Source organism: Penicillium citrinum (genome assembly GCF_028827155.1).
Source record: "Penicillium citrinum strain IBT 23319 chromosome Unknown utg000002l:1.0-3833315.0:1.0-3834789.0, whole genome shotgun sequence".
In the NCBI taxonomy this organism is placed as follows: domain Eukaryota; kingdom Fungi; phylum Ascomycota; class Eurotiomycetes; order Eurotiales; family Aspergillaceae; genus Penicillium; species Penicillium citrinum.
Genome location: NW_026622687.1, coordinates 625510 through 645051, shown reverse-complemented (window position 1 = coordinate 645051; position 19542 = coordinate 625510). Strand labels below are relative to the sequence as shown.

General features: G+C 47.9%; 6 protein-coding genes across 6 annotated transcripts; 3 read left to right on the top strand and 3 right to left on the bottom strand.

Moving 5' to 3' along the window:
* Positions 1-216: 216 nt before the first annotated feature.
* N7469_002099 (uncharacterized protein) lies at positions 217-702 on the bottom strand (the record flags this gene model as incomplete). Its single annotated transcript, XM_056641019.1, has 1 exon — positions 217-702. One exon carries the CDS (start codon positions 700-702, stop codon positions 217-219), a length of 486 nt encoding a protein of 161 aa, XP_056503513.1.
* A 6251-nt stretch (positions 703-6953) lies between these two features.
* Positions 6954-9111, top strand: N7469_002098 (MDR family MFS transporter; the record flags this gene model as incomplete). Its single annotated transcript, XM_056641018.1, has 6 exons — positions 6954-7199; positions 7279-7678; positions 7746-7775; positions 7833-8226; positions 8291-8590; positions 8658-9111. Coding segments are annotated over 6 exons (1824 nt in total), but the record flags the coding sequence as incomplete, so codon positions are not given.
* A 195-nt stretch (positions 9112-9306) lies between these two features.
* N7469_002097 (uncharacterized protein) lies at positions 9307-11695 on the bottom strand (the record flags this gene model as incomplete). Its single annotated transcript, XM_056641017.1, has 4 exons — positions 9307-10106; positions 10191-10471; positions 10527-11046; positions 11107-11695. 4 exons carry the CDS (start codon positions 11693-11695, stop codon positions 9307-9309), a joined length of 2190 nt encoding a protein of 729 aa, XP_056503511.1.
* A 251-nt stretch (positions 11696-11946) lies between these two features.
* N7469_002096 (uncharacterized protein) lies at positions 11947-12299 on the top strand (the record flags this gene model as incomplete). Its single annotated transcript, XM_056641016.1, has 2 exons — positions 11947-12165; positions 12195-12299. 2 exons carry the CDS (start codon positions 11947-11949, stop codon positions 12297-12299), a joined length of 324 nt encoding a protein of 107 aa, XP_056503510.1.
* A 3740-nt stretch (positions 12300-16039) lies between these two features.
* On the bottom strand, positions 16040-16549 carry N7469_002095 (ankyrin repeat domain-containing protein; the record flags this gene model as incomplete). The annotated part of the gene is made up of 1 exon (XM_056641015.1): positions 16040-16549. The coding sequence occupies one exon, from the start codon at positions 16547-16549 to the stop codon at positions 16040-16042; it is 510 nt and encodes a 169-aa protein (XP_056503509.1).
* Positions 16550-18140: 1591 nt separating this feature from the next.
* Positions 18141-19514, top strand: N7469_002094 (uncharacterized protein; the record flags this gene model as incomplete). The annotated part of the gene is made up of 1 exon (XM_056641014.1): positions 18141-19514. The coding sequence occupies one exon, from the start codon at positions 18141-18143 to the stop codon at positions 19512-19514; it is 1374 nt and encodes a 457-aa protein (XP_056503508.1).
* Between the last annotated feature and the right edge of the window lie 28 nt (positions 19515-19542).

The following is a 19542-nucleotide window of genomic DNA, read 5'->3' as shown; positions in this document are numbered from 1 at the left end:
CGTCCCAGTCGTCGACGGCAGATTTCGTGGTAGTACATTAGGTCTTGTACTTCAGCATTGGGACATAGTATTTTCTTATTTTTTTAAAAAGCAGTGATACCAAGAATCATCTGATTAAGGTATCCTCTATCCACAAATAACAATTGATTGGTTGTTGGAGGATAATCATGCTGGACTTGTCAGGTACCTCGCGGCTGTTTCATCACGTAGGGCATTTCATATCACCGGGATGGGGGTTAGCTCTGTCTGGACATCTCTCTTGTAGGACCAAGGCTGTGTCAACTTCGGGAGTAGTCCAGAAAGGACTATACTATGCTGGAACTCAGACAGCTCGGCAATGGCTTCCACATCATCGAGATGGTAATGAAAGATGCCGGCTTCTTTGTTCTCAATCTTGCAGTTGCTTGCAGTGACGATATCCGGCCAGCTGATCGGTTTCTGCATGGTGTTTTGTCCACGCTGAACAATCTTTGGGCTGGGAGAGCCAAAAAGAGCATCGACTCCTTTCATGAGCTGGACGCTGATCATCGGGGCGTCAAAGATACCCGCAAGGCTCGTATTTCTTCGGAACTGGGTTAATAGGTCCTGCGAATCCTCCAAGGCGGAGCAAAGCTTTTCTTGTAGCGGTTGAAACTGTTCCAGAAGCTTTTCTCGCAGCCCCGAATGGTCGCCGTATCGGTTTACATCTTTGCCATTGTCCATCCTGCAGATCGCATTGACTGGTGAATTTGGGCTAGGTGGCGTCCTTATCTCATTGAGAAGAGGTAAAGAATGAAATGGTATGTAGTCGGACAAGGACAATTCGCAAGTGGCTAGAGGACTGTATAGATAAATGCTTGTCCATGACAGAAAGAAATTCGGGGAAAATAGGTCCAGCGAGTACTCCTCCGTAGTGGAAGACGCTGTCGCCCTGGTCATACGCCAGTCATGCTCTGTTTCGCATTCAAAATAAAGTGAAAAGATGGGCGGCAAACATCCTTGATGGTTCATGAATCAACAGGGCAACGTTGACAGACAATCAATTTTTCCACCGCCACTGATAATGTAATTTTGCCCACTCCGTGGCTCGCAGGAACCTAGCCTACAGTATGTTGATCGATTTCCTTGCGGGTGATTACTACTTTTCATACGCGGACCGGTGATGAAATGCGGGCTCCAAGATTGGATTCGCCGGAGCCATAGGTGATACCGGACCAATCCCAATCGTTTTGTGGGAAAGGACATCCGTGGCCAAAGTGGAACCCGCCTATCAGGCCTTGGCCTGCGAACGCTTGGTTAAGATCTGTCCATTGCGCATACACGTAGGAGAGAACAGGTGCATGTACCATCGGAGCAGCTAACACGGCCTAATCTAAAATGCCTCATCGAAGCCCACGCATTCATCTTGCGGAATCAGTCAGTTTTCGTGCTTACAAGGCAAATTACAAACCGTTTCCCCTGATGAGCAACGTTAACTGAACGATGATTGGTCGAGTCTAGGCCCTCGACAGCCACGGGTCTAGGTAGGGCGGGCGACCCGCCCTCAACAGATACGCTAAAATTTCTTATTTCAACGTTAATCAACCGCCTCAACGCCCAGCATAGGAAACGCTCGCCCACTATTGGGTCTGCCACGATATACGCAAGTAGTCGCTGCCGCAACCCCTACGCGATTGGCATAAAAGACGCTCGTTTTCTGTCGAGAAGAAGATCAGGATTTTCCTCCTCACACTCCCGGGCCACAAGGCCTTGGAGCGTCTTTTGCAGGGACATCTGCGTTACCAAGAGTCTCCGCAGGGACATCTGCGAGATCAAGAGTCTCCGCAGGGACATCTGCGAAATCAAGTCTCGCAGGGGGACGCTGCGTTACCAATTGAGACCCGCAGGAGAGTGCTGCGTCAACAAGTTCTCCCTCGCAGCAATGAGCCCTGCGATTGTAAGAGTGCGCTCCCTCACAGACGATGAGCCCTGTGATTGTAGAAACGTGCTCCCTCGCCAGCAATGAGCCCTGCCGTTGTATTGGTGCTCCCTCACAGAAGATGAGCCCTGTGTATGTAGAAACGCGCTCCCTCGCCAGCAATGAGCCCTGCCGTTGTATTGTGCGCTCGTTCAGGCAGAGCCCGTGGCGCCGCGGTCCTCGCCCTGATCCTCCGACGACAAGCAGGCACCTCTTCGTGGTGTCAGAGACTAGTATTCGAGACCTTCAGGGGGATCGAAGAAGCCAAGACCTGCTCCAAATGTCCATGGAAATCAAGAACCTCCAAGCAGACTTCGTTTCATGCCTTCGGCCTGTTCCAGAAACCGATAGAAATCAAGAAAATCCAAACAGGCTTTTTCAAGCTTTCGACCTCCTTTGGTCAAGATCCCATTCACGTAATGCACGTACAGTAGCCTTCAATCGTTCCCGGAACCTGTACACTGAGCGCTCGCTTCATACGACATAGCGTAGTAAATTGGGACATTGGTCGCGCTGACGCGGTATGTGCCAGCGTGGTTCGTTGCCGGTGAATGCCGCTGCCATCCAGAGTAATCAACATCCTTGTGAGAGTTCTGTCTTGGCTGGAGTGACGATGAGTGTGTGGGATTGGTGATTATTGATGACAAGGACCGTGACTCGTGGTCATGGTGAGTTGACGGGAGGCGTTGGGTTGGCTGGGTCGTTAATGATCGTTGCTGATCGTTGCTGGTCGTTGTTGGTCATTGCTGGTCGTTGCTGGTCGTGATGAAGCTGATGGTCGTTGACGGTCGGCGACGGTCATTGACGCGCGGCGGGCCGGGCTGAGCGGTGAAGAATCCACCGGTAATCAACATCAACACCCGCCTCAACACGGCCGTCCCAGGATCCGCGAGGACTGGGTGCGGCAAGAAAATACTGAGTCTTCGGCATGAATCCGGTGGTACAGATAGGACGGCGAACCGAATGTTTTCGGCACAAATTGATTTTGACGACAACATGGCAAACCATTTAGTCATATCAAGTTGCATGCAAATTAACCGGCGTGGACTGAAGGCATGCATGGATTAAGATGGATGTATTTGTAGAATATACTGTCTGTACTCAATTCGTCTGAGTCTACTTGGCGGAGCAATCTATTTAAATCGAATTTGATCTTCTGTTTTTCAATGATGGACTGTGCTTCGGGGCAGGATGTATGGCCGCAAACTAACGTTGTCGCACGCTTACCGACGCAATATATATGTTTAGATTGCACCGGCCGTTCATGATTGGAGACGAAGTACCAGAGGGACCACGGTACGAGAAATACCACTAGCTACTTCTATAAACTTTGAAATGTTATCTACATCGTTCCCAAGTATTATCCAAGTATTATATCCTCCTGGTATGGCCGAATAAGCGACGCTGCTGGAGTTGAAAATGTTGACTTCGGATATGGCTACTGCTGTTCTCCGCGAAATGATGTGGGAATAAGTAAGCTAAAAATTTCCCGCCGCGGCTGAAATACTTTTTGGCCCAGTTGGAATGGCGTACCTGAAACGATGCACGGGTTCGATTCCAGCATCGGGCGTTCATTTGTCCTGGACGGAACAACAGATCTCGCTCATCATGCTGTTTTGGTACAACCAGCGCGGCTCTCCGAGCCTTTTTGTCGGTTGTTTTTGTGACGAATCATACAAAAATTGCCTACATTTTCACCTCGAGTGGATATCTGGAGCTTCCAAATTTATGGGCATGTCGCCAAAGTCAACGGGCTGAGATCGAATGATCGGCCTGCGGCTCCTTCGGACGCGTGCCTCCCCGCGGCGCATTCACGTGGCGCGCGCGCCTTTCCCAGCGTCGCGTTGGTGTTAGCGGCTACGTTCGTAGGCAATAAGGACGTCTTTTTCCTTACTCCTCCATCTGATTTGAAAACCGAGTTGTATCTTTCGGACTACCATAAAGAAATCACGACTTTCGTGAGGCATGCTTCTGCGAGCGGTCCGTCGTGACACTGAGGAGCGTTCGGTGCATTCAGCACGCCATAGGTGGGGAGAATCGACCATAGAATCGGCGATCTAGCAACGCGGTCAGCTGGGTTCCGAAATTTCAGTGACGAAATGTAACTCGCCAGCTTTAGTTCGTCGTCTTGATTTCAGGACGGCCAAAAGATTCCTCCGCCACATTTCTCGATCAATCACCAATGTCCAGCTTAACTCGTACTGCTCGGTGTATTCTCGACCTGATGGGATTCGTGATAGCGGCCGTGATATATTTCGGTTGGATGTGAGAAATGTCTAATTAAGACCGAAACATTCTCTATCTACATCAGCAACATGTCCAGTGTCAGAAGGCGGCATTCACTTACCATGGCAGTAGTTTTACAACGACCATGGGTGATCTAGAGACGAGGCAAGCGTCAGTTTGTTAGTTCGTTCAAACATACTCGAGAAACAGGAGCAGCTCTTACTAGAGAAAACGACTGTGGGAGCGGACGGACATTCTCCAATGCGCAGTGGTATGCCTTTGCTGTTGGAACGGACACAGCCAGTGGCCAGCGGACATGCAGTTGCACCAAGTCAAGGGACACCGGAGCAGGGTTGATAATTGGACTGGGGCAAAGGTATCGCCTGAGAGCATTTGCTTTGTGGCGAGGTCTGGGTAGCTTCGGTTGATGCTGCTTTGGAGGGAACCGTTATGGTCATTGATGGGAGATTTCTCTTTCTTGTCGAAAGCTGCGATACGCATTCGGTTTCATGGATGGATCATGTCTGCGGACAAGGTCTGGATTGGACGTGGACAAGAGAACAGAGTCGCGGAATACGGCAATGTCCTATTACGGTGGCAGGTAGCCCTCGATCTGACGGGGTGCAGCGGGGATATGAAAACAATTTGCCGTGTTACCGCGTGGCTGATCGGGAAAAAGAGACTTCCTGGTTCGGAAGCAGAATGCGTTGAGCAGGGTTCCGTTTCGAAGCATATCTTGGAGCGGAAGGTGCAACTTTCTCGGAGTCAATGGCTCAACCCGTCTTGTCACTGCAAGATTGGCAATCGCGCTGCGGGAGAAAGAGACATCAGCAATATTTCATGAAGGACAGAGAGGCCACGCATGAGGCAACTTACTAGAAATGGGCTGGCTCGTGGGACATCCAAAAGGGTTGATTTCTGGTCCAGTGAATCGTCAGCAAGGCTTAGTCTTCGACTACCACAATGATCAAGCTTACCTTGCCCGTTGCTGCAGTGTGCGGCTTTCTAGCAGGGACAAAATCGGCTGCAGAGTTCGATCTATAAGAATCCATCAGTACAGTACGTCCCGAAACTGGTGCAACCGCCTACACTCTTTGAGTAACTATTTAGCCCCACTGCCAAGAGACACTAGTCTATATTAGGAATTTTTCCGAAGCACCCCTGTCAGTTGGGCTTGTATTGTTTCTTACGTAGATTACATAGTACTCTCAAGGATGTATGTGCTTGTAAGTTCAATACATCCGACACCTTTAACAATCAATCACGAGTGGTCGAACCAAGATGGCGCCAAACCTAGCCCCTTCATAACATGAGCTTATCTATGACATGATCCACAGTGGGGAACTATCCATATCGCAAATGGTACAGGCTGCTGGCTGCAACAGGAGTACAATCCTGAGAATCTCTTCTGATGTCTTCCTCGAATGGTGTGTTGACATCGTCAGTGAAAGAGAGAAAAGCGCAGAGGGACACTTCCGTCATGCAGGTCTGGCTGTAGAGGAGGCGTAGCATAGCTACAGCGAGATTCGAGATCAATTTCACTGGTTGACTTACCACCAGAATGGGATCCCTGTGGACTTTTTGGGAATCCTTAATAAAGTTTAGATTAAAATGATGACTAGCTCAAAATGGGCTTCCTAGTGAATACAGTACCTCTGCTTCTGGTGAGCACTTTTTATTTGTCTGTATGTAATTGCAATTTCCTGGCATATATGATGAGTCATGTATTCAGACGGTAAGAAAATATGTCAAGACTAGCGAAGCTACGATGGTGGATATATCTTCCTTTGCCATGTTACGCGTTGCTAACTGGTCTCGGTGAGTTCAAGTTGCGTGCACGGAGGTAGGACGTACCAGGCAATGGTCTTATTCTTATGGGTGCTAGGATTTCCCATTTCCCCTTTCGGGTTTAGTGTCCTGACTTTGTCAGCTATATATAGGAGTAGATAGGCCGGAACGCGGTGCGCTTCCCGACTCTCACATAGTTAGTTAACTAGTTAGTGTAATGGGGGATCTCGCTCTCAACATCGGAGTCAGATGACTGGGGCCTTAGCAACAAGGCAGCAATTTAGTTTCGGAAGGATAAGTAGTGTTGACAACCATGCGAGGCGAGACGAGGCATGTTCCCCTTTATGAATGATTCTTTCTGCGGAGGCTACTGAGGCTGAGGTTGCGGTATCGGTATATCGCATGTCCATGAAGACTCGAATGTCTTACTAGTCGCATCTTGATAGCGTCACGCTTTGTCTACTACTCTCCTGCACTCTGTGAGTGTGGTGGTTTTGTCCTCTTGCAATCGACCCGTCTGCCAACGCAGACTGCCACAGCGAGCATTCCCATCTTACATTAGTTAGTTAGTTGTAGGTCGGGACGGTGAATAAGCAGCTGGAAATGGCTCCCATTTCTGGTCATGTGCTTCCTCTAGATTCGTTGGCTCTCGGTGGCCCATCAGTAAGTTGCGGCCCCTCATATAGTTGGTGGCTGCAGGGGTCGTAACATAGACCATTGCATGATTCGGTTTAGCGAGAGAATTGGAAGAACGGAATGTGTTTCGGGAATTACCATATTGGGCAATCGAATATCCAATGATAGTGATTTCCACTGAGAAGGGCTAAGCCTAAATTGGCAATTTTCCAACCAATGAAAAGTCTCATCTCTCTTTTCCGGGCGGAGAAGGCATTGGAGATTCAAAATAACCCTATTGTCTTATTTTGCGTAGGGCTATAGATACCGGGATCCTCTCATATAAACCAAAATAAAAGTTCATTCATTCACTTCATTCTTTACCAGTTACATTTTTTCCCCTCTCTTTACGCATTTGAAAAACCACCGCTGCGATATGGTGCGCGGACATGATGATGCGTTTGAAGGGCCAGGAGTGAAGAGGTCTCAAGAGGACAGCCAACAACTCACTTCCGACAAGAACGTTGAAAGAATGAGAGAAACGTCCGGCCCAGGGACCCCGAAATACCCCTCTGACATCAAATTAACCTTTATCTTTGTGGCTCTCTGCTTGACTGTTTTCTTGGTCGCTCTGGTTTGTTCTGCATACTTACTCCACCTCTGTAACTCTTTGAGAAGGCTATACAGGATAGCTAATACGAATGCATTAAAAGGATCAAACTATCATTGCTACCGCCATCCCGACCATCACGTCCCAATTTCACAGCGTCGAAGATATTGGATGGTACGGCAGTGCATTTCTCCTCACGACCTGCAGCTTCCAACTTCTCTTCGGGAAGCTCTATACCTTGCTATCCCTAAAATGGACTTTTATTGGTGCCGTCTTGATCTTCGAAGCCGGCTCTGCCATCTGTGGCGCGAGTCCCAACTCCGTCGCCCTCATAATCGGACGAGCCATTGCCGGAATTGGAGGCGCGGGCATCTTCTCCGGCGCATTAATCATCATTGCCAAGTCGGTCCCCCTAGCGAAGAGGCCTGCGTTTACAGGAATCATTGGCGCTGTATGGGGCATAGCGAGCGTGGTAGGTCCCCTTCTAGGGGGTGCTTTCACAAGTCAGTTCTTTTTTCTTTCAAATTTACTCTGTATCAAATTTGGTGCTAACGTCAGAGATCATTCTAGCTCATGTCTCGTGGCGTTGGTGCTTCTACAGTATGATACCCTTACCTCTTGATGTGATTAGCGCGGCACAAGCTGACTTAACCCCAGTTAATTTGCCAATCGGCGCCATAGCCATTCCCTTCATACTCTTTTGCTTGCCTTCGCAGCGACCAGAAAAGCAGTTGTATCAGGAAAGCTGGTCTGTGGTGTTAGGCCAGTTTGATCCTGTCGGAACAATCTTCTTCGTTGCAGGCATCATTTGTCTGTTAATCGCACTTCAGTGGGGAGGGAGCCAAGAACCTTGGAGCGATGGCCGCGAGATCGCATTGTTAGCGGTATTCGGTGTACTCATTATCGCCTGGGCAGTAGCGCAATGGCGAGGCGGTGAAAATGCTACGGTGCCGCTTCGTATTCTGCGGCAGCGAACGGTTGCGTTTTCGATCTTTTATATCTTCCTTGCGAGTGCGTCATTCGTTTTGCTAATTTATTATTTGCCGATCTGGTGAGCTCAGAAATATCCTCGCTACTTCCGGTGTAAACTTCCATTAATCATGAGGATGAAACAGGTTTCAGGCCATAAAAGACGATTCTGCAGACCAATCGGGCATTCATAACCTGCCAACGGTGTTGAGCGTTGGTAGGTACACCCCCTCTCCGACCCCCCTCACTCAATTATGGTGGAATGCAGCATCAACCGGAAGACTAGAGCGACTGACAAGGAATATAGTGGTATTTGCCATTGCAAGTGGACTAAGCGTCACTGTCGTGGGATACTATACCCCATTCATGATTGTAGGGTCGATGGTAATGGCGATTGGTGCGGGCCTACTTCTGCTATTCAGAGTGGATATTCCCCTGTCGATGTGGTACGTTACTGCCAAAGCATACCATCCAGCGCTCTTTCGCTAACTCATACTCGCTAACCCATACTAGGCTTGGATTTCAAATCGTCTTTGGTGCGGGTGCTGGTATTGGACTCGAACTACCGAATATTGCTGTTCAGACAGTCCTTCCCGAAGAGGACGTCTCCATCGGGACATCTTTGGTGGTCTTTGCTCGATCTCTTGGGGGCGCTATCTTCGTCTCTGTGGGCCAGAATATTTTCAGCAATCACATTGTCTCTGGCATGCTTGCCCGAGTTCCTGAATTGGACCCTTCTATTGTTCTTGAATCCGGAGCAACTGATCTACAGCAAACTGTTAGGCAAGCCACTTCGGGCCAGGCAAATGTGGTAGCCTGTGTATTGGAGATCTACAACGATGCCATCGTCCAAACATTTGTGGTTGCCTTGGTCTTAGCCTGTGTATCCATCATTGGCGCCTTGGGTGTGGAGTGGCGCACCGTGAAAAGCTCTCCCGAGGGAATGGAGTCGGAACAAGTCGATTAAATGTACGCGAAATGAGTGGTCACAAGAGTTTTTGAAAGGGATGATTTTGAGCTGTCGGGTTGTCGGGAATTGAAGGCAATAGAGCCAGCGTGGAGAACAATATCAATAGATTGGAGGAGGGATTTAAGAATGTCTCTGCTCTCAGCAGTACCACGCCCGAAAATAGTAGTCTGTCACACCCCGACCGGCGATGAACTAATCAAGCATGTCAGTGTTGAAGAATTCCCAGAACCAAGTATCAGATGCCACTGTAGGTCCAGATATTCCAAAGCTAGTATCCTCACTGTGCGTAGCAGGATGGAACGGAGGAATAGCAGGTTGGATAAGCTCATCCAATTGGCGCACAGGTCCATCAAGCGGTCTAGAATTGCCTGGGGTTGACTTATTCTCTAGCGCCTGAATAGCAGTAGAGGAGCCGCTGGGAGCCACCGTTGATACCGGAGAAGCAGTGTCCAAGTGCCCGTCACCGGTCTTGGTTGGAATGCTGCCCATTGTTAGATCTTCATCTGCTTTAGATGGCCTTTTGAACAGCTCTATCAGTTGAGGCATGATCAGGAATGCTCTACTCAAAGCGCTGCGTCCATCCTCCGTTATGAGGCACTTTGAAGTGATGAGCAGCTGCTCAAGGTACACTTCCAGGCGCAAATTGTCAGCGTAAATGAAGTCACTAACTCCTTTTTCGAATGTCGTGATTGCTTTGTGTATCTTCATCAGTAGTATGACTGCATATATCACGCGACCACCATAAATATGAGGTGGTAAAGTAAGCATTTCGGAAATGGAGAACCCAAGGAAAATATCCAGCAGTCCTTGTGACGCCATTATTATGGCGCGGATCATTGACAGATTAGAAGAATCTTGCATATCAACGAAGCTACATGTCTTCAAAGACTTCGCAGAAAAGGGGGCCTTGAACTCGTCGATGTTGTTGTTGACGTGTAAAGCCAGCTCATGTATATACAGTGAGCTGGCAAGCCGGCCGAATTCAAAAAGAGCTAAACCATAGAAGCTTGTCAACCCTCTTTACCTCTTTACCTAAGGTCATCAGGTGTTGGGTTTCCAAAAAAAAAAAAACGTACATCTTTCCAACTGATGAAACTGGCCAAGAGCTAGCCAGTCGATTCGGGTCTGAATGGTTTGAATTATCGCCATTGACTTCAGACTTGGCGCAGATACCGCTTGGACAGGATTGCTCAAGCATAACTCTTGATCTATAATATGACAAAGAAGCTCCGTGGTTACAAGCTTGCAAAGGAAGGCATCCGTAGGCGAAGCATTGTTTCGTTGCAAGTCGAAAATGTAGTCGTCGAGCTTTGCGAAACAGGGGGTAGGATTGGGACGTCTCAAAATCAAAGAAAGACTAGGAGTCGGTCAAACCAAGTACATGCTGAAGCTGTGAAGCCATAATTACGTACCTTGCGGATAGAAGAAAGCAGCTAAGCCAGGCTCGTTGCGCCTCCAAACGACTCCATTTGTCTTGAGCTCTGCTAGCCAGTTTGAGATTGTCCAGTCCAAGATCCATAGCCATAGTTGTGGAGATGGAAGCCAGCTGATTCTGAATCATTTGTGTGTAGGTATCAGGTGCTCTATACCAGAACGACATGACCTGGAGCGCTTGAACAAGTTCGAGCGATTTCTCACCTCGAACAATAGCAGTGTCTGCTAAACAACCTCTGACTTCGAGTGCCAATTCTCTCTGTTTAGTAGGCGGGCAGTATCCAGCACAGGCAACGCTAAGTATGGATAAAAATAGCAAAGGCTTGGAATTTTGCACATGCGCAGGCGTTGTCCCGGGCGGAAACACGACAATGGGGCATTTCGGAGCGAATTTTGTTACATACTGAAGAAATACTTGTTCAGCTATCTCGGGAGTAAGAATAGAGTCACTCTTATTTTCAAGCTGCTTGGTCCAAGTGCGAGATGATGGACTAGAAGCTGTCACAATCAATCAGCTGTATTTTCAGGACAGAAGGACGACAAGCTTTACAGACTCACGTAGATTGGTTTCGGTGAATCCCATCGAAAAGGCCGTAGATGGGTCCGTCTCCGAGTTGAAATCAATGCCAATAGCCCCTTCTTCAGACGGGCCGTCAGAGCCTTTCCCCGAATGCTCGACAGGGGACGGTCGGGCTGAAGAATACCTAATACACTCCTTATTCTGCCGCAGGCACCGGCGGCATTTATCCTTGGCTGTAGGAGACTTCTCGCACCGAGTTTTGGAGATTTTGCACTCAATGCAGGCGGATCCGCGCCTTAATTGGCGCCATTGCCTGTTTTTAGGTCCGACGTGCTTTGAGTGCGTGATCTCATCTGGCTGATGGATTCCCAACCTTCTGCTACAACGAGCCGTAAGATCAAGTTCAGGAACGCCCAGATCATGTTCGCAAATTTTTCCTGCATGACTTGCTGAAGGCGTAATAGGTATTCGCTCATCAGAAGATGCTTGGTCGCGTAATCTCCTAGGTGAATCGTGCTGCACATCGCCGTTTTGCTGCCTTGAGGACGGTTGGGACACAGCAGCAGCTATTGGAACTGGGGCTGAGCGTTCTCTAGTATTTTCCAGCCTGAACTTGAGAAAAGCCATTACGGGTTCATATGGTCGTTGAATGCTGTTGGAAAAGTACTTCGTCTTGTGCTGCATTCAATCGTTGTCAGGCAGCAGATAATCCTAGTCACCGCCGAGTCCCCGACCTTATAGGTCACGTGTAGGCTCTCCACTGTCGAATACAGAAAGCGGTCACCATGATTAATGATATTACACGGTGGTTTTGAATATATAGAGATGAAATCAGTATGCCGGTATGGGCGGCTCTCTATTCGTTAGCTATTTCTATCATGTCTAGATCCAGTGCCTTCTCCCTGTTGCTTCACCCAAAGGCCAATATCGCGTCCAAACCGTCGGGCCGCACCTACTTTCACACCATGCTTAACGAAGAAACCTGGATCCTGATCCTCATAAACCTGCGTAAGACCAAGGCAATTTTCAAGTGTCACATCGCGTGCTTTGATAATATTGTCCCTGAAAGCCTCGTTGCTCACCCGTGCTCGCTGCCAGTCTGTATATTTTTCTTCCTCTTATCAAGTCGCTGGTTCTCCTCAGCATAGAGCTGCTCGCAAACACTGCCAGGGACGTCATTATGGGTCTCGAGGACTCCTCCTTGCTCCACGTATTAGACGAGGGCCTTTAAATAAAACGTCCTCAACATGTCGTGCCTCTTCCCCTCCGGATCTTGCCAGCAATATTGTCCTTTGTGGCGACGTGGAGGCCCGAGACATCGCATAACACGATAGACATTCCGCTATACTGATTGTTGGCCGGAGTCCTGCTCAGCATCTATCTAAGCGTCTCTTTCGGTAAGTATCCGGGTAGTGACTGATGACTTTCCTCTCTTATCGGTTCTAGAAGGGAGAGGCCCACCATCCTTTATATAGCTGATTGATATCTAAAGCCGAATCTTCTTACCACAACGAAATAGATAGGTCCACGCTAGTAGCTGCTTCTCCACCATTGTCCAATCAACACTAGTACCTTCAAAGTGTTTGTCAATGTTCCGTTGGGAGTTCACCGATAACACCATGTCAGTATCATCTAGTCTCACCCGTCGGCCGCCGGCTGTCTTCCGCCCTAGGATATTACAAGCATCTTCTTTTATCTTTTCCCAGTAGGATTTTTGTGGCCTAGTAAGGTCTTGCTTTGTGTCCTTCACCACAAGTCGATTGTTCAATTTAACTCTCCACTCGATCTGGTAGTGGATACAGTCTGGAGATTGTTCATCCCATGCACTTCCATCTGCACGTTCAACCACGGGCTCAAAGCTCTGCTGGTCCGATAGATATTGATGCAAGGAAGATGAACATTCACCAAGTGTGTCTTCAGAATCGGGTGAAGGGCAGATTACTGATGGCGTCCATTCGCGGTCTGGGTAACCAGGGGTGGGGGCATACGAGGGAGTCCGTTCTCATAGATTGGGCAGTTCAGGTCGGTAAGCATCATCGTCATTATCATCGTTGGAAGGAGTGTGAGTCATGCCCCCAAGGCAGAATATGCCACTGAGGAGTCTATTAACATGGTTGTGTGTCAGCTTCCACCAAGTGTGTTCCGGGGCGTGAAGAAGTGAGGACTGTGGCTGACAGGCTGAGTAGTATGACAAGCGAGTTCATGGGTAGTCTGTAAGGACAGTAAGCAATTAATGCAAGGCACTGTTTGCAAGTCGAGTGCCGAATAAGCCCCCCAGACCGACTTAGACATAGCATAGCAGCAGAAGGGAAGTGACAGATCGCCAGATTCTCGAGGGACTCCCGAGCTCTAGTGTTTGGCTTGTTTGCATTCCAATGGAAATTTCTAGTTCCTTGGATCGCCAATACAGTTACAAGACGAGGCACCGTATTTTAATGAAGGTAAATCACGGTATCGATACTGGTACAGGAATATTGTTATTCCGATTATATTCCTAATATGGTCTAGTCTTTCTTGGCAGTGGGGCTAAATAATCACTTTAAGAGTGTAAACGGTTGCACCAGTTTCGGGACGTACTGTAGCTGGATTATGTGGACGCGTTGTAACTCACTATCCTGGCCGGCGGCATGACCCCGACACGACTAATGATCGTCGAATAGATTCGCAGGCAGGCAGAGGAGAGGAGACTGATATGAGCATATTACACGTCAGTATGGCTTCGAATGAGGGGGCTTTCATACTTACCCGCCGCCACGGATCTCAGTATCAACGGTCGACAGGCTATGGGCGATACATCAGGTCAGTCCGATCACGAATGCATGGCATTTCGGGGCAGTACGTACTGGGAAGTAGCTGGCGAAGTCGAAAACAATTGTAACGAGGCTGCATGGGAATGTCTGGAAAAGGAAGGTTGAGAAAGACCGTTAAGGGTGGCTAACGACCCGATATTTATAGCATTGCCGCCAGCCTTTCAGCTTAATTCGCTACAAGGACCCTTGCACATTGCACGGGGCCAACAGAACTGGCCCTCCAATTTTGGCGGGCTTTTCACCATTGATCTTCGGCGACATTCGAATATTGGCAGTCTCACTATTGGCACCGTTTCAACATGCACAAAGATACTGCAGGATGCGCTGACGATATGTTTCGACATGTTGTACGTTCATTAACATGCCTTTGTATGTCATCGCTACACAAAACAGCGGCCACTTCGTTCAATTCAACTCACCAGTAATGAAGACCTAGTTGCTGATCAACCGTTGAACACTGTTCATGTCGTCGCCATCTCCTTTTTCTTCTTTCCACTCATTTCTGATGTCATAACGGACCAAAATACGCAGTATCCGCAATTCTTTGATGTTGCTATCTGTTCATCACCATCCGCAAGAATATCGGCTTCACTCAAGCATATCTCTGAGCGGTGAATAAGGCCCTCACTGTTAATATTACTTCTATCTCTGTCCGGTTTATGTTCTCGAGCTACTGGCCGGCCGTGTCGAGCCACTGCGGACATTACCTTACAGTCTGAACCTGAACCCCTTTCAGGGATCAATTGGACCGAAGATGTGCTCATTCTCTGCAGATAATCATACGAAGACATTGGCTTGAACTGGAGCATCTAGCTCTCGTCGACGCCCTGAATTCAGTAGACGAGACAAGATTGCAAAGAGCTACCCGCTAATCCTCTACACAAAGTGCCCAACGCGATGATATGTAGACCATATACCGTGACCTAGTGTGGCTTTTATGACCGGGGCTTCTCAAGATTAAGGGCGTCTTAGGACAGACGTCTCAGAAACGGAAATCTCTCAGAACAGTGCTCTTGTTGCAACCTCACTCTCAAATAAGAACTATTCCTGAGAAGATTGGTCAATTCCGCAATCAAGATACTGCTGCCGCTGTTGCTTCATCGTCCCATCGTCCTGGCTACAGCTTTGGAAGCCATGGAAACCAGCTGCTTCACCTGACCAAGTTCTCCAACGCCTGCAAGCTGGTACTCTTCATGCGCGGATTGTTGTAGTTCAGAGGTATGAATTGTGTTTATCCAGAGGGAAATTTCAGGCTATATATATATACAACGAGAAGAGCAAGTTGATTTCCAATCAACTTGGTTCTTCGTATAGATATCTCGGGATTAATTCCGATGGTTCGGCTTGGTTCCTGATCTGCACCAGCCTCATATCACAACACGGATATCACGGAAATGGCATTGCTGCCATCGACTGAGGCGGCGCGGTAACAGTAGCCTGGACGGATACTGTGTAGGTGCACACCGTAGAGAGCATAACTAGTCGGGGGTGGAAGTCTGGCCCTTTGAGATGCCAGTTAGGGGTCTCACAAGATGGACCAGCTGCTGAAACCAGTTGTTGTTGGTTGTTCCAGGTGGTTTTGGGACATTGCATATCTCCCGAGTTCCCTATCCTGGCGTTGAAGTGGATGCCGCCTCAATCACAGATTGGGGATCAAACAAAATTATGAAAGTATGGGGTGTCGCAGAGAAATTCAAAACATACTGAATGTCATTCTTGATTCAATATTAAAGATTGAGTTTTCAAACTATGAAGTTGCTTCACGATTTACGTGTTGAACGAAGCCTACCGTACACTATTTTGCGGCCAATTACTGTTCCAAGATTCTGACATCCAAACCCTTCGCCATAACTTGCTAGCTAGCATCCGGTCATCCATCCCTGGAGTTGGTGAAGTAGATACAGTACACTCTCAAGTACTGCCCATGTAAGGATGGCTACATCCAAGCAATTCCAGATAAATTTCAAGTGTCCATTGAAGCAGCCCCTTTCCCTCCTCGTAACTTCCTCAAGATCCAGGTACTAAGCCAAGACGGTGACAATACTTGGCTTGAACCTTTCACCAAAGACTTTAGTGGCTAGTCTCAGTATACCAATCGTCTGATCTACGTACATGTACATGTACTATTCTTGGAGTCGAGCAGCTCCATGTCATAGACAGCTTAAACGCGAGGGCGAACGTATCGGAGTAAGCCCGTATAAGTCAACACCCAGACCCAGGCTAGCTTGATACCCTCCAATTTGACATCCTTCGCGCCCATTTCTTTGAGGTAAGCCTCGGTGTGTGCCCAGCTTCCCCTACTGGGGTCTGCAGCGTTCGAGAACCATGTCAAGGGTGTGCCACCCTCGTAATCCAATGCATTGATATTAGCTCCTCGCTCCAATAAAACTTTTGCAACCTCCAACGAGCAGTATTCAATAGCCCAAGAGAGTGGTGTCCGTCCCCACTGGTCCCGAGGCTCCACGTCTGGCTTACTTTCCAGGAGGTGCAAAAGGAGTGTTGTGCAGTTCCCTATGGCAGCGTAATGTAAGAGAGATCTCTTGCAACAATCCAATCTCTTGAATTGTTCTTGAGCCCGAAGCGACAGACGAGCTTTCTCAACAAAAGCCACCAAGTCTGGATTCTGAGCAACCATTTTGATGTCCTTCAAATGATCAAACTCTGCGTTCATCCTCAATGATGCAATTAGACGCAGAGAATTTTAGCTTGAGCGATAGTAACAAGCTTCTCGAGTGAGCCTGGACGGAGATGAATAGAAAAATTGGTGAGATCGGTCGAAGGCGATCTGAACAAAGAAGAGAGTAAGAGAATATCAAGACACTGAGAGCGTAAGCAGCAACCGGATAGAGTATTGAAGGATGAGAAAATCCCCATGAAAGTTGATAAAGTAGAGATATAATATATCTAATATACTATACGCTTGTCTGGCATTGGATGAAATCAGTGGGTTGAGGACAAGTGAAGATACTGGTAGGCATTTTTTTGAGGTCTGTTCAAAGCTACTAATCCGATTACAAACATTTTAAATATTTGAACTGCTCCTAGAATTCTTGGCATCTTCAAAAATGGAAATAAACAGACTTGTAACGTTAAGCTCAATTTAAGCGCATAGAATCCCAGGTCTCATCTATTGCCGGGCAAGCGATAGTTCCCTTAGCTTGCGGGTTGGCTATATAACCACCCAAGGCCCCGATGTGAGAAATGAAGCGATGAAAAACTTTTCTACGTCCTTGTTTTTCGTATGTTTGTGTCATGTATATCTCCGGGGTTAGTCCCAGGAGCTGACTTGAGGCTATAACAAGATACGAGGAGAAATAATTACCGAAAAGTTTACGAGCAGAGCCGATCCCATGCAATCTAGAAGACCATATTGATGCATCAAACAAAGTTAATTGTTTCGCGGTATGTATCCCATGGGGATTTGGTCTGCACGATCAAGTTTTACAGCAAGTGCTCTTCTTTGCTACGGCAATCTGGGGCAAGCCAAGGCCTTCAGAGCGCCACGAACGGTCTTTCTGTCATTTGCCATGGTAAATTTTCAGACATGGAGTCAATTAAAGATCATGACAATCCAAAATTGATAAGCTGTTATCAGAAATCCATTTTGAAGAATTCAGCATAGCCTACAATTTGTTCTATATTCTTTGAATCCTTACAGTACAGTACGGGGCCCACAAGGATTTACAGATGGTTCAGGCCCAGACTCTTATGGCCCTATACCTCCTTGTAAAGTCAAATATCAATAGGTATATTAAGGCAATTTTCCATCGTTTTGTTGACAAAAAGCCTTTTGCTAATACAGTAGAATTCGAAAACAGTTTCCCCTCTGGACACACATCGCTTGTTTCTCGGTTCGTACCCGAAACAGCGCTAGGCCTTATTGGGTCACCCGTAAACAACCCCTGTATCACCGAAGTCCCGTTCAGCGTCGGTATTGGGTTTCGGTGTTCAAGAAACAATTGTATAATACCGTAATCATCCACAGAATGTTCTCGTAGAAGGGGAGAGGAGATCTGACAATGTGTCCTGTTCTACTGAATTTCGTCGCTTTCTCTTTCTAAGCTCGTCATCTATGCCAACCCGTAACGATAGTTGAGCTGATCTTGTGGAGAGATACATTTGGTAGGCTAAGTTTAGGGGTTTCGCATTACTCCATGGATTCAACTCGCCACTGTCGTTCCGAGTCGCTCACAACTTCTGCTGATGGCTAGTACCCACGTAAGCTGACGATGATCTGCAGGCAGAACTTAGATCGGGTCAATATGAGTGACACTCCATTCCACAACAACTTCTATCAGCCCCAAGAGCCGGAGTCTTGGGATCAAGATTCTCAGTATTCTCCTCCTACCCCAGGATACTTTCGGAGCCCATATGCTACACGGTCCAACTATAGCGCCTCCCCATCCTTCCTCGAGTATGAGCCTAATGCCGCAATCCAAACCCGACCGAGCACTTTGCCACTGCTCCAAGAATCCGAGTGGGAGAAAGACAAGACCTACGATGAAGATCCGCCAAGCTGTATTCATTACTTCATAGAATGGCGGGTAACTCTTAACAACAAGGCCGTGGTGAAGGACACCGAGGAAGACATAGTGTTGGCCCCAAACGCCTACTGGAATTTGGTGCTAGAAGAAAAGCTAAGAAAGGTTCTTCAAGAAAAGGTATCTCATAAAAAAAGGATAAGGGTGGATGACACGGCAATTGTTGCTTCGGTCAATGACCGATCCCAGCGCGATCTGACGAAGCGTTTCAACAAGACCGATATTGTTTGGGCACCGATTGAAAAGCAACTACGCATGTGGTCAATTCAATTTTCACGTGGTAAGAGACTCACGCTGAGGATGTGCTTTAACTATGTAGAAGACAGCACTTCTGTATCCGCGGGTCGGAAAGGGGAGAAGCGAGGCAAATCATCTGTGACCAACAGAATGCTCGATGATCGTGACGCTCAGCTAGACGCTGAAGAAAATGCATGTGGGCAGCAAGCAATTTGGCGCCACGTCTATGACTTGATGAAATGCGATTCTCCCGCATGCCACCTGGGACCTTACTGCTGGCTTGACCCAGTAGGAAAAAAGCATTATCGACTTCGCACACAAACCCTGAAGCGATTAGTGACCTATGCCGAGAAAGGCGGCGTCCTTGAAACACATAAAGATGTTCCGGATGAAATACAGGAAGAGCTTCATTTGGAAGAACAGCAACGACAGGAGAAAGACAAAAGCAAAAGTGGCAAGGTTCTTGGCGTCACACCGTATCCACCTATCAACATCAATGTTCTGCCATCTCACTCTGTTGGATTGGATGCAACAGCTTCCAGTGCAACTGCTGACCCAAGAGTTTCAAAAGAAAAATCTCCTTTGAAGATTCCCGGTTTCAGAGACGTAGCTGTCAAAGAGTATGGTGAGTGGCTTGCATCAACTGTATCGGATGATACACTCAAAGCTGCATTCCGGCAAGCGTGTGATGTGACGCTGTCGGATGGCTTCGACCTTGAGCACATACATAAAGATCAAAATCCAGGATTCTTCGTCGGCAAGGGGGTCATGCCGGGAATCGCTCGCACATTTGTAGAGAATATTCGTGACTGGGTTGAAACTGTGAAGAAGGTAATACCCATTCTTGAGGATGTATAATTTAAATTGAGTTGGCGTTGGGAGATGC